The 13108-nt window shown below is 39.8% G+C and overlaps 2 protein-coding genes across 2 annotated transcripts; one reads left to right on the top strand and one right to left on the bottom strand.

The window, feature by feature from the left end:
* Positions 1 to 5774: 5774 nt before the first annotated feature.
* LOC135790177 (mannosyl-oligosaccharide alpha-1,2-mannosidase IA-like) lies at positions 5775 to 11583 on the top strand. The gene is made up of 8 exons (XM_065300246.1): positions 5775 to 6115; positions 6225 to 6443; positions 6502 to 6681; positions 6830 to 7043; positions 7107 to 7331; positions 7832 to 8115; positions 10520 to 10636; positions 10699 to 11583. Exons 1-8 carry the CDS (start codon positions 5909 to 5911, stop codon positions 10816 to 10818), a joined length of 1566 nt encoding a protein of 521 aa, XP_065156318.1. The 5' UTR covers positions 5775 to 5908; the 3' UTR covers positions 10819 to 11583.
* Positions 8624 to 10375, bottom strand: LOC135790178 (cytochrome P450 6k1-like). The gene is made up of 2 exons (XM_065300247.1): positions 10143 to 10375; positions 8624 to 10086 (listed from the first exon to the last, which is right to left on the bottom strand). The coding sequence occupies exons 1-2, from the start codon at positions 10322 to 10324 to the stop codon at positions 8748 to 8750; spliced, it is 1521 nt and encodes a 506-aa protein (XP_065156319.1). The 5' UTR covers positions 10325 to 10375; the 3' UTR covers positions 8624 to 8747.
* Positions 11584 to 13108: the final 1525 nt, after the last annotated feature.

Below are 13108 nucleotides of genomic sequence, written 5' to 3'. Positions count from 1 at the left end.
GTGCGCGTATCAACAAACCCAGCGTTAAACCGTCAGTGCAAATAAACTATGTGAACAACTACTCGTCGCGTAACAAACTAAAAAACAAAAGCGCATCTGTGTCGGACATAACCTGTACTTCTTGCGTACATTGGTGAAATTGGGGATGATCCGCGTGTGATAAAACGAAGAACGCGTTAGACAATGACCGCGACGAGTAACATCCTGCCCACATATCAACGCGCCGGTATGCAAGCGCAATTCCTACGGCGGTCGTTCCGCCCGAAGGAAAAATACGTCATCCTTCTGGTGGTCTTCACCTTCGGGCTGGTATGCTTCGGTACATTCTTCTTCCTACCGGAGTTTCGCGCTGGGAACACAAGCAGCATGGCTGCCGAGGGAGTGTATCGGGTTTACGATCAGTTTAAACGCGCTGGGCCCGAACTGCTGATACCGCCGCCCCCGCACATTACTTTTCACTCGGAATTAAGTTCACGCGTGCTGCGCGCTTGTTGGCAATGGAATTAAGTAAAATGGCGAAGACCGAGCGCGTCGGTCGAAGAAGGTAAAGGTGAATGTTGTATATGTTGTATACCATCTGTTGTGGAAAATTCCACATTCACTGAATCATGCGGTTATTTACGCTGGGAGGACACAAAAACAACAACAGTTAGATATTACAAGCAAATTAGTTATTACAATCGTCATTATTGAACATTTCAAGCACATGTTATATTTAAACTGGCAATCAGCATTCTCTACTCGGTAATTATCATTTGGATGATAAAAAAACACATTATTCCATGCGGAATATATTTTTAAATTACTGTTTAGTATTGGTATTGCTGGGTATGTTTTGGTATTGGTTTTTGTTGTTGTTTGTTTTGTTGCTTTTCTACCTGGCTGGGTGCTGTACCTGTTCACCTCTCTGACTCATCTGGAATGCAGTGCAAAACGCGAATTCGAAGCCGGTCCCCGCGCGCACTCGACCACCTCGGAGTTAACTACCGCGCCGCAAATAATACAGGAATGTAATTGTTGTTTAGATTTCGATTGAATAACGACTTCCGCCCGGTGTGCGCCGCTTTGTCGCTATTCGATTCCGCGATTCCAGTGGACGTCACGCACGTTGGATTAATATATGTATTCGATTCGATGCGGATGGTACATATTTGCAGACACGATATCGTGATTAAGTTAAATGATTGACGTGCACTGATAAGCATGTGCGCAGGTGAATGATAACGGAGTCAGACACGCGTCGGGTTGTCTCACGTGATGAGATGCGTTTGGATTAACATACAAATTGCTTTTCACGCGAGATGAAGAGGAGATTGGGGTGAGACCTGCGCGCTGTCCTTTTGTATCTGTGGACAAGCAGGATAATTTGGAGTGGGGGTAAATGCTTTGGGAGAAGGCCCCTAGAGATTCCCGTCTGCGACCTTCTTGCATTACATTGCAAGGGTACTACCCCCACCACTTTTTGCGGGTTGTTCCCAAAAAAGAGCAGCTCCCAGGTCTCAATCTGTTCTCAAAGGTTCCTCTCCTCCTCCTCTTTCTCCTCATTTTTCTCTTTGTTTCTCCCTCTAATGTATTTGTATGTAGATAAATGATGGATGGGTTTTCAATATTTCAAAAATACAACTACTACTCCGATGCATCAACAAATTATCCCGCATTATTTTCCGTGCACTGGTCGCACATTAATCACGCATCAATATTTAGCATTCCTTGTTTGGTTCTGTTGTGTTTTATTTGTTTGTCTGCTGGTCTCTGGTGGTGTGTGCTCGATCATACATCACGCGTGGGTACTCACGCTCACTTTGGCCCTCAATTATTCAAACCTCACGCCCGCCATCCACCTGCCTTGCTTTTATTTTGTATTAGTATATCTGCCGACTTCATTCATCATTGTGTTTATTATTTGCGGCGCGTTATCAAAGCAAATAGTAATATTATCGGTATCGGTGTATTTACATACGAAAGACTTTTAAAGTTTAAATATAAACAGTGAAAACATCAATGCAAATAATGGCAGGCAAGGTTTTTTATCTATCTATATATATATAAAAATGAATTGCTGTTCGTTAGTCTCGCTAAAACTCGAGCACGGCTGAATGGATTTATCTTATCTTGGTCTTGAATTATTCGTGGAGGTCTAGGGAAGGTTTAAAAGGTGAGAAAAATTTGAATAAGAAACATGAAAAGTAGCATTTTAATCACGATCGGCCAAAGCCAGGACTAAAGTACTTTAGTCACGGATTTTGGTCACGGGGTGGAAACTTGCGCTAAAGCGCATTTATCTACGGGATCTACGGCTTTTGGTTTTGGTCATAATTTTGCTCTAAATGAAATATAATTTAACTTAGAATTTTGTTTTTAAGTTATTTTTCGGTAAATTTCAAGTTTTTGCTTAATCACACCTGGTAGCAAATCATTACTTTAATAACCAGATGAAAATTAGCAACCTGACAGCTAACAAACGGTCATTTCCAAATCCTGCGCTAACAGCATTCACTAACTGCATGTTGATGTAACATTTCGCATTCCGAGTAATCTAAATCAAAAGCGCGAAACTATCGCCGTAAAACGAACCGAGACAGAAAACCCTACCGCGGGCGCGCGCTAAAACCATCTCTAAATAATTAACAGCGAGTTGATGGGTTGCGCCCGCAACACGCAGATTAAATCCCGGATATATATTGGATGAAACAGTTTCGGTATACCTTTGGCGTTGATTGAATAAATCGTGGCGATGTAGTCCTGCGCCGGCTCGAGATTAGAAATGAGAAACTCGGGCGCGGACGCTGAAAGATTGGCGATGAGCGCATCGGCGGCGGTGACGAGCAGCGCAAACTTTTGACGCATGCCGCCGTCGAAGCCCTTCTTGCAGACGAACACCGTTGAGTGGTGGGTGATGTTGGCGAAAGCGCACATGTTGGGCGGGTCGGGTTTGCCGGCCGGCACGATGTGGTAAGTGCAGGGCATACGCTGCGAGCCCAGTTCGTTGCGGCCCCAGCACTGCAGGGTGCCGTAGTCGGCCGCCACTTTGGGCGTGTAGGTGAGCTGGCTGCCGCCCGGCTCGGCGGTGAACTCGGTCAGCTCCTTCGAAATCCCCGGCGTGCTGTTGAAACTCCAGCGGAACAATTGCGCTGCTGGTTCGGCTTCCACCTATGAAAAAACAAAATTTTTGGGTTGAAAATGAATTTTGTGATTAATTCATTGATTTAAAAAAAATCGGTGCTACCGGTATTTTTAAATCAAATTTTTATTTTATTTTATTTTTTATTTTAAAAAATATACATCAATTTAAAAAAATACCGGTACACCGAAATACCAGTATTTTACTATCGGTATTACCGGTATATCGGTATTATTTCAAATTTATTAAAATTTTCTTTTAAATTTATTTGATTTTTGAATAAAATTAAAATAAAAATCAAATTTATAAAATATCCGTATACCGAAATACCGGTATTTATTTAAGATACTCATATCTGCGTCAAATAAAAGATTAAAAGCAATTTTATTTGATGATTATAGGGACAAAGTGCGTCTTGAGTGCACAATGAATTTTTAATGCTTGAAAATTTTACGATCGCGTAACATTCGCTACAATAGCAAACGTAAATTCATAACACGCAGCATTCTGCAAACAATAAAAGTTGCCATCAAGTTGATATCGCAACTTGCGATGCTGAAGCATTATGCATTATTCTAATGCACTCTGCGCGCTCGCGTTCGCTTTGTGCGCCTATTGTACATTGTGATACAAATGCGCGCAAATTGCCAGGAGCATTTTTGATTTACAGCGCTGCAGTTTGTTGTGCGGCGGCTCGTTACGTCGCTTTGAGCGGATAAATTGGGTGTAAAGTTTTGGGCTAAACTTTGCGACGCGATGATTGTCACTCGCAGTTTGTCGCCAAGACCGGCGGCAAGTTTTCAATTAGAGGATAAGGCACTCGCTGAATGAGATAATGAGTGTCCTTTATTACGGCCATTAATGCTGCGCTGATAACAAGCGGCACGCTGCGCGCCGCGTAAATGATTTAAGTGTTTACATGTGGGAATTTGATACGCGGCATGTTATGACGAGTTGTAATCGGAGACTGGTTCTAATTCATGTTGGAAATGTTAAGTAGGGAATTGGCTTCTTTTGTGGTATGGAATATTACCTATCAAATGACAAGTGTCAGTTTAATTTTATGTTTTATCTTTTTTCAATAAATTGGAACATTTTTTTAAATTTTACTTTTCTATGGTTTTGAAACACATAAAGAAGCATTTTAGTCACGGGCGGCCATAGCCGTGACTAAAGGTACTTTGTCACGGGTGGAGCTTGCGCCTGCGCATCCGCTACATATTTATTTCAAATCAACGAAATATCAAATTTCATTTAAAATAAGTTTCTTAAAATTAAGTAAAATTATTGAATTTTTGTTTAATTTCCTCAGGGAAGAAGCAAATTGAGATACTATTAATGGCAAATTGGTGTGAATCGAACGTTAAGCCAAATGCATACATCCAACACGTTTAATCAGCATATCGACGCCGTGCGGATTTCGCCCTCGCACGAATCAATAACTTGGCATAATAAGCGCCAAGCGAGTCGTACACGTCCTCGAATTATGCTAGTTTACGACTCATGTAAAGCAAGCGTTCGCCAATCGATTTATTCGAATCCGGAGACTGTATCTCGCGGCACGGCGGCGATTTGCTCCTTGGTAACCTAATCCTGTCCTCGTTCATCCTTTCGATCCTTTAGTTATGCACTCACCTAGGCGCGCCCGCCGGAAATCGCATTTGAGGTCTCATATTTCCCCTCGCAACGACCGCACGTATTTACCAAATTAAGTCCACTTAACCCGCGATTGAAAATGATTGCATGCATTACCAACACTTGCAAATCGCAGCGCACCATATGCTTCTCCAAAATAAATAGAAAAATAAAATAAATTGAAAAAAATATACTCGCTGGGTAGTAAATTGTGTAATGCTTTTATTTCGACCGATATATCAAATATTTTGCCCCCGGATGCAGCGACAAACTCCCGGCGTGTCGAAAAAGTTCGCTTGTTAAACGGGCATAAACAGAGCAATGCTTTATATCCTCGAGCGGCGTAGGCGGAGGCGCGGGCGCGCGAATCTCCGCTGGAGCGAGCGACGTTAGCTCAGCGCCGAAAAGAGACCGAGCGGGTTATAGAAAGCGCCTTCGCGAGCTATATCCTATCACCTACTAATATTATAAATGCGAAAGTCCTGATGTTTGTTACACTTTCACGCAAAAACTACTTAACCGATCATCATGAAAATTTGTACACATATTCTTAGTGGTCCACAAATGGTTATAGGCTACTTTTTATTTAATAAAAAAAATATTTTTGAAATAAAATAAAGAAATAGTTTAGCCAATAATACCTCTGCATCTGGCTATTTGACTACTTTAACGCCATCTAGCATTCCAGCAATGAAGCTCAAACCTAAGTACTATAGTACCATCACACTGTATTACCGACAGCTACGTCAACATCAAATCCAATTGACTACACTATGGAGACTGTACACTATACTTCCATAGACTATACTTTCAGCCATTTTAAACTTCTCGCCATTCTACTTCATTGTTACTTATTTATGTTTATATACATTATTTTAGATATTCGTGAGCGAAGCCGCGAGTTAAAGCTAGTAATAAATAATTTGGTTGTACTCGTGACGAAATGAGTTTTCTTATCAATCGAATGATGCGTTCATCGTACGACATCGCGTCGCGCACTTTTTGGTCACTCACACAGCATGTGTAATGTAAATTTAGTCGCGGTCAGAGCGTCACACAATGCTTACGATCAAAGTTAAAATCTTGTATTACTAATAAATTATTTCCGTGGAAAAGCTTGTGACAAACAAAAAAATTAAATCAAAATTAAAAATGGTGACTAAAACAGCTGCGTCTAGTTTAGTGTCAATGGTGGTTGTCATGGCTTGGACAGGGGTGTATCTCTCCAGAGAGAATGGCGTTGTCCGTGATACTCGCCATCTTGCTTTAAATGATAATGACACCGATGTGGACGATTATTATTTCGAGTATTCATATGTTGAGGGTAATCATGTTGTGATGCAGGAAAAAATTAAAGAGGTACCATTATTTATTGTCTATTAAACGTCATTATCATTAGGGTATTATTACAACATTACTCTTATTGCATGTCAATTTATATTTATGTTTTGTTTCTGTTTGTGTGTAGATGATGAAACACGCCTGGGACAATTACGTGCGCTGGGCATGGGGCAAAAACGAGCTGCGACCGGTGACGAAACGTGGTCACAGCGCGAGTATTTTCGGAGCTATGCCATTGGGTGCCACTATTATGGATGGTTTGGACACCCTGTATATTATGGGTTTAATGGATGAGTACAAAATGGGTCGGGATTGGATTGCGAAGGAACTCAACATGGCTGCTTTGGTATGACAATAAAACCTTCAATAATGAAACTTTTATTAATTTTTTTTCTTTTTTATAGACTTCGGATGTATCGGTATTTGAGACAAATATTCGCTTCGTGGGCGGTATGCTGACATGCTATGCGCTGACCGGCGACACGTTGTACCGTGACATAGCGCAACAGATCGCCGACAAATTACTGCCGGCCTTCCAGACCGCCACCGGCATACCGCACGCGCTGGTCAACTTTAAAACTGGAGTAAGTATGGCGCATTAATTAATCTCCGGCGGGTGATTCATTAATATAACGTTAATCAGACAGTCTATTGCGCATCAGACACGCATTGATCACGCAATTATCGCTAGCCTAGATTTCCTCGTATGTTTCAATGAAATTTGTGTTATAGGGCAGTAAAAATTATGGCTGGGCCAGCGGGGGCGCCAGTATTTTATCGGAGTTTGGCACACTGCATCTAGAATTTACCTACCTTAGTGACATCACTGGTAACCCACTCTATAGGAATAAAGTGGAGCATATTCGGCAATTCCTGCAGAGTATGGAGAAACCCAAAGGATTGTATCCTAATTATCTTAATCCAAAAACAGGAAAATGGGGACAACGTATGTTTTTTTTTTTTTTAATAATTTCTAATGAAAATATTAATTTTTCTTTGGGGATTATAGATCACATGTCAATGGGTGCACTAGGTGACAGTTTCTATGAATATCTGCTCAAAGCATGGCTGCAATCGAATAAAGAAGATAACGAAGCGCGTCAAATGTACGATGATGCCATGCAGGCGGTAATGCAACATATGCTGCACACGTCGCCCGGTGGTTTGATGTACTTTGCCGAGCTGAAATTCGAACGGCCCGAACACAAAATGGACCATTTGGCGTGTTTCTCAGGTGGGTGACAATTTATTGTTCAATTACATGTGTTATTCATCGCCCCAATATGCGCCTTCTTCTTGCGTGGCTGGCGGGCGGTGTTGGGATTGAACTAGGTAACCTGCGATGAATTCCCGGAGGAATCCCGGCATTGGGACGTTGAAAATGATGCTGCTGACGACGTAGCTTATTGGCCAGCCGAGTGGGCCGCGGATTGGGTTGAAATAGCCGAGTTTTTGATTCGTTTCTCGGTTATCACTCGCCAAGCACTAAAATTTATTGTGTAGATAGGAATTTAATATCTTTATGACTTACTATTGTGATCAGCAGGGTTATCAAACACGCGGAAAGTAGTTTTTGTTCATGTTAAATATTTTTTACTTGTTTCTACGCTGGGTTGTATTGGAATGAAACTAACAAGTTTCCAGTCGTTTGTGATAAATATTTTTAACATATTTTAGAATAATCAAGATAAAACTTTAACTATTTTTATAATTTATTTAAAATTATTGTTCTAGGTGGTCTGTTGGGTCTAGGAGCAAAAACTCTCAAGAATGAGCTCTCTGACAGGTACATGGAGGTTGCCAAAGGTATCACGAAAACTTGCCACGAGTCCTACGATCGTTCCGCTACCAAACTAGGCCCCGAAGCGTTCCGTTTCACCGATGCCATTGAAGCGAAAGCGCTGAAAAGCTCAGAAAAATACTACATCCTACGGCCGGAGGTGATTGAATCCTACTTCTACATGTACCGCCTCACCAAGGATCCCATCTATCGCCAGTGGGCATGGGAGGCTGTCCAAGTAAGTGCTGTCTTTAATTAATACTTATTGTTTGTGATTTGGTTCAAAATCGATATCGGCGCTTTGCTTTGAATCAAATCCAATACGGAATCACTCGCGTCTGCGATGTCCACCATGAGGTCGTAGAAAACGCTGGCGAAACGCGCGATTAGACGTACCCACATCTCCGTATAGCTGATTAGATCCGGCGGTGGTGCGTTGAAGTCAATATTGAAAAATGCGTCGAATTTTATTGTTATCAATCGGAATAGTGGTAACCAAACACGATCGGCAACGAATTGTATCAGTAAAATAAAATCACGGAGAGGTAGCGTAAGCGCATGATAGAGGAGTGCGTTTCCCAGTTCGTCCACGTTAAAAGTAATTCCGAAATTTGCCACTGAAATTTTATTTTTTGGAAAAAATTTAATTTATTTCTTATTGGTACTTACAAATAGCTTGGTAATTTGTTTGTTCGTTTGATTGTGCATTTACTACCGCAAAAATGCGGATAATATTAACAAAACACTTGATAACTTCATTTTTATTCTCTAATTAATTTTTATTTCTACAAAAGGAAGGTTTTTATTTTTAATTGTTTTGGGTAAATATTTAGCTGCTAGATAAGGGACGATGACGCAGTGGTGAATTGTTTATGATTTGTTTGTAATACGATCGAAATTAAGCCACAGCCCACCGAGTGGCACATTCATCACGCCCATGCCATCCAAATCCCACGGAAATTTCGGCGTTTCCTCATTTACGGACAAGTTAAAATTCTGTACAATCGCAATTATGCTCATTTTAGTTTGTAAACTGCCGAATTTACTTCCCAGACACTTTCGGGGACCTTCGCCGAACGGTAAATATGCGAAGCGGTTGATTTTCTCTTTATTTTCGTCATTGAAGCGTTCCGGTATGAATTTTTCTGGCTCTGGGAAATATTTCGCATCCATTTGTAGGCCAGCTGTGGGTACCACTACGATTGTACCCGGTTCGAGTGTTACTTCCGGTCCGGTGCCATTTTCTTTTGCCGGTGGAAGTTTATATGTTTGATTGCACAGTTTTCCGAGTGTCAGGAGTGCAACATGCATCCGCATCGATTCTTTGATGACACAATCTAAATATTGCATGTCTTGAATGGCTTCGAATGTTAAACTGCCGTGTTTACCGAGGACTTCATTAATTTCTCGGCGTAATTTCTGTTGGACTTGGACATTCGCTGCAATGTCGTACATTACGTGACTGATAGCAACTGCGCTTGTTTCGAAACCATCTAAAAAGAAACCTCCAGCATGAGCTAGGATATCATCCTCGCCGAAAACTTGATCGTTGTTGATTTTTGCGTGGAGGTCTTGCATTGCGTCTAGGAAATCGTTGCGGTTGATGTTATTTTCTTTGCGATAGCTGAGTGTTTCACGCACGATTTTGCGCAGAAAGTCGGTGATTTCGTCAAAAAAGAATTTCACTTTTAATATTTTGCTTAGTGATGGTACAATAAACAGGCAGAAACGTTTGAGGCCGTTTGCAAATGATGGGTGTGATAGTTTCCTGCCCATTTCGCGAAATTCTGAGTGTTCTTGTAGAAAACAGCCGCCATCTAAACCGAAGGCACAACTTGCGACATTCTCACAGGTTATTTTACTCGCCAGTTCTTTTGCCTCTAATACTTTTTCATTTCCAGTTGTTTTCTCTTGTAAATACCGCAGTAGTTTAGCATTGTTTGCGATGAATAACGGCATCATTGCTTTGACTTTTCCAGTTGTGAAGCTAGGCGTTATTTGTGCGCGTACGATTTTCCAGCGGTCGCCTTTCAGAACAAACGGGTTCTTACCAAAGATGATGTCATGTTCTTCGGATATATCAAAGTTATTATCGTGGAACGAAGGAAAATCTTTTACTAGAATATCACGGATTAAGTCGGTATCTCGCAGGACGATTCCTTTGCGTGTAAAATTATAAAATCCCACGTATCGAAATCCTTGGAAAGACCTGTGGAAAATCAAACATATAAAAATTAATGTACTTTAGAGTTAACGTATACTCACTGATAGATTTCCGTCATAATAACACCGAAATTCTTCTTGAATGTGCATGTGGGTCCCATATGCCCAACGAGGAACTGGTACGGAGGCGTCGGGACGCCGCGACGTTGCCAGTAGTGAAAAACATCGCGGTAGTAATTCCACACGATGAAAACAATGGTCACCGACCAAATCAACCAGTACATTTTAATGTCTTGTCACTAACTGCGCTAATCAACGACTAAAGTTATTTAAAGCTTTCAATACGGTTGAATGCAATGAAAAGGTCAATTTATATCAAGTTGTTTTGTTTAGTCGTAACATATTAATGTTTGAACAAGTTATGATAACATTTCGATGAACTGTGTGTTGATTTATTATCATTTCTTTGTTTCTTTTAGGCGCTGGAAAAGCACTGCCGAGTGGCTGGTGGTTACTCAGGGTTGAAGAACGTCTATGCTGAAGATCCAACACTGGACGATGTTCAACAGAGTTTCTTCTTAGCTGAAACATTAAAGGTATTCGCTTAATATGCTAAATTTTTAATCAAGTTTTAATGTTTTGTTTAAATTTGTTTCAGTATCTGTTTTTAATCTTCTCCAACGACAGTTTGATATCACTGGATGAATGGGTGTTGAACACTGAAGCTCATCCGCTGCCCATCAAGGGCGTGAATTCGTTTTATCGCGAAGCGGTTTAAATAAATTAAATCAATTCAATTTCGAGAGGGAAACTAATGTGCAGCAGATGACTCAGAGGATATTATTTCATAATTTATTTTACTTGGATATTATTACTAGCGCGCGGACAGACAGAAACAAAAAGGTTGTTATAAAGTTAGTTGTAATCGTATCATCATACACTCTAGGCAAATATTAATTAAAAGTAAATACAATCTAGATTAGTACTGTGATCGAGAGCGTGCAAGCGAACATGTATATAATAATATGTAATGGACTTGAGATCATTAACAAACAGAGGAAATTTCGTAGCATACTGTGCGAGTCTTTGTTTTATAAAGACTTTGTTGATGATATGGTTTGTAAATACTTATATATCATGATGGACCATGTTATTATATATATATATACATTTGTTTTTTGGAAAACTAATCTCACACGTCCAGCTGCCAACACCAAAACATTTTTGTTGTTGTCTTCATTCCGCAGAATTGTCAATTCTTACACGTGTATAAACGATATATTCTTAATCTTAGATTAATTACGCTAGTAACGATTTTAATGTAGTCCAGTTAAGAAAGAATATTTATTTTACTGTTATCAAAAGCGTTTTTAGCGATAAATACTTTATTGTTACTTCAAGCCGAGAAATGCGACACTAAAGCATCACAACAATGTTTTGGAACGCTCTTGTATAATGTAAACTTATCCTGTTCGATGCATTGATATTGTTTGTGTTGATTTTTTGGTGATAACTGTAATATACCCAATTATTTATCAAGTAATTGGTTGGTTCCTTGAGTTGGCTACCCTGTATGGGATCTTGTTTGTTGCAAATAGTGTGCGCGTGCGCGCAATATATTCGTGGGTTGTCGCGTGCCGCTGCTGATTGCGCTTTGTGCTCAGCGCAGTTTTATACCGGTCGTTGGTGGTAGCGTACGTGTTTCTCGCGGTTGTTATCTTTTTATTTTGAGTTTTAAATTCGGTAAATCGCGTTCATTTCGATCGTCCATTGACTGCATTTTGTTGTTACTCACGTGTTTCGTGTTTTATTAGTAGATAATCGGGTGTCGAATATATAAAATCATTAATTTTCTTTGCGAGTGCGTTTTGCAAAATGGCCGCGTGCTATCAACTAGTTTACACTGCGCGTTCGCGAGATACAGGTAGCATAAACCTGCAACCTACAACGTCGTGCGTTTGTTGTGATGTTATTTCGTTTAATTGCGATCTGTTCGGTCAACCATCGTCGGTAATCTTTGATAATCGTCGTGTTTGGTATTTTGCGGACTTGTGCGTGAGCCATCTTGCCGTAGGACCATGGACAATGTTTTGGGTGGAAGCCGAGAAAGAACGGTAAGGTGCAGACTTTTTATTTTCCTTTTTTTGACAGTTTTGTCTGTTTTATTCACCTATTAGTCCTTGCATTGTTCTAGTAGTTTTATTCATACGCGTGCATTTTAGCCGACTTTGTTAAATATTTGCCCGATCAATGGAGAGCAGTGCACATCGTTTAATTTTGTATTATAATACATTTGCATATATTTAGCATTGTCACAAGTGATCGTATAGTTTCAATATACATATGTGACAATACCTGTGATATGTTTTTAACTTTGACTAATCTAAAACATATGGATAGTGAAGTAGGTGCTTGTGTTCGTGGAAGCAAGATAAATAAATGAGTTTTCAATGTGCTAGAGTAGGACAGGAAAAATATACTTTTTGAATACTTTTTTACGACGATTTTCGATAATGAATATCTCTTAAACTAAGCGTTATAGCAACCAACGAATTGTTGATTATGAAAGATTGGAAAATTCACTATAGATAAAAATATAAAATAATTCTATTTCCTACAGTAAAAGGTCGAAAAACGCGACTAAAAGTGCTAAAAAGTGACATTTTGCAATTTTTGCCCATTTTATTCAATCGCGAATATCTCGTAAACTAAAAGAGATAAATAAGATCTGATCGCAGCGTCTTAATCTACGGACTAAACTTTATCAGATAGGATAGTTAAAAGGGAAATATGAGAGACAAAATTTTAAGTCTTAAGAAAAAAATTGCCAAGGGGGGGTGCTTGATACTTTTTTTCGACGATTTTCAAAATTCATATCTCTTAAACTAAAAGCAATAGCAACCCACGAATTGTTGATTATGATAGATTGGAAAATTATCTATCAGACAAAAATATAAAATAATTATATTTCCTACAATAAAAGGTCGAAAAACGCGACTAAAAGTGCTAAAAAGTGACATTTTGCAATTTTTGCCCATTTTATTCAATCTGAATATCCTGCAAACTAA

This window comes from Atheta coriaria, unplaced genomic scaffold (genome assembly GCF_025399875.1).
Source record: "Atheta coriaria isolate IRGN ID8LTWV9N9 unplaced genomic scaffold, Caltech_Dcor_3.1 hic_scaffold_4_pilon, whole genome shotgun sequence".
Classification (NCBI taxonomy): Eukaryota; Metazoa; Arthropoda; class Insecta; order Coleoptera; family Staphylinidae; genus Dalotia; species Dalotia coriaria.
This window is presented reverse-complemented; position numbering and strand designations above follow the sequence as displayed.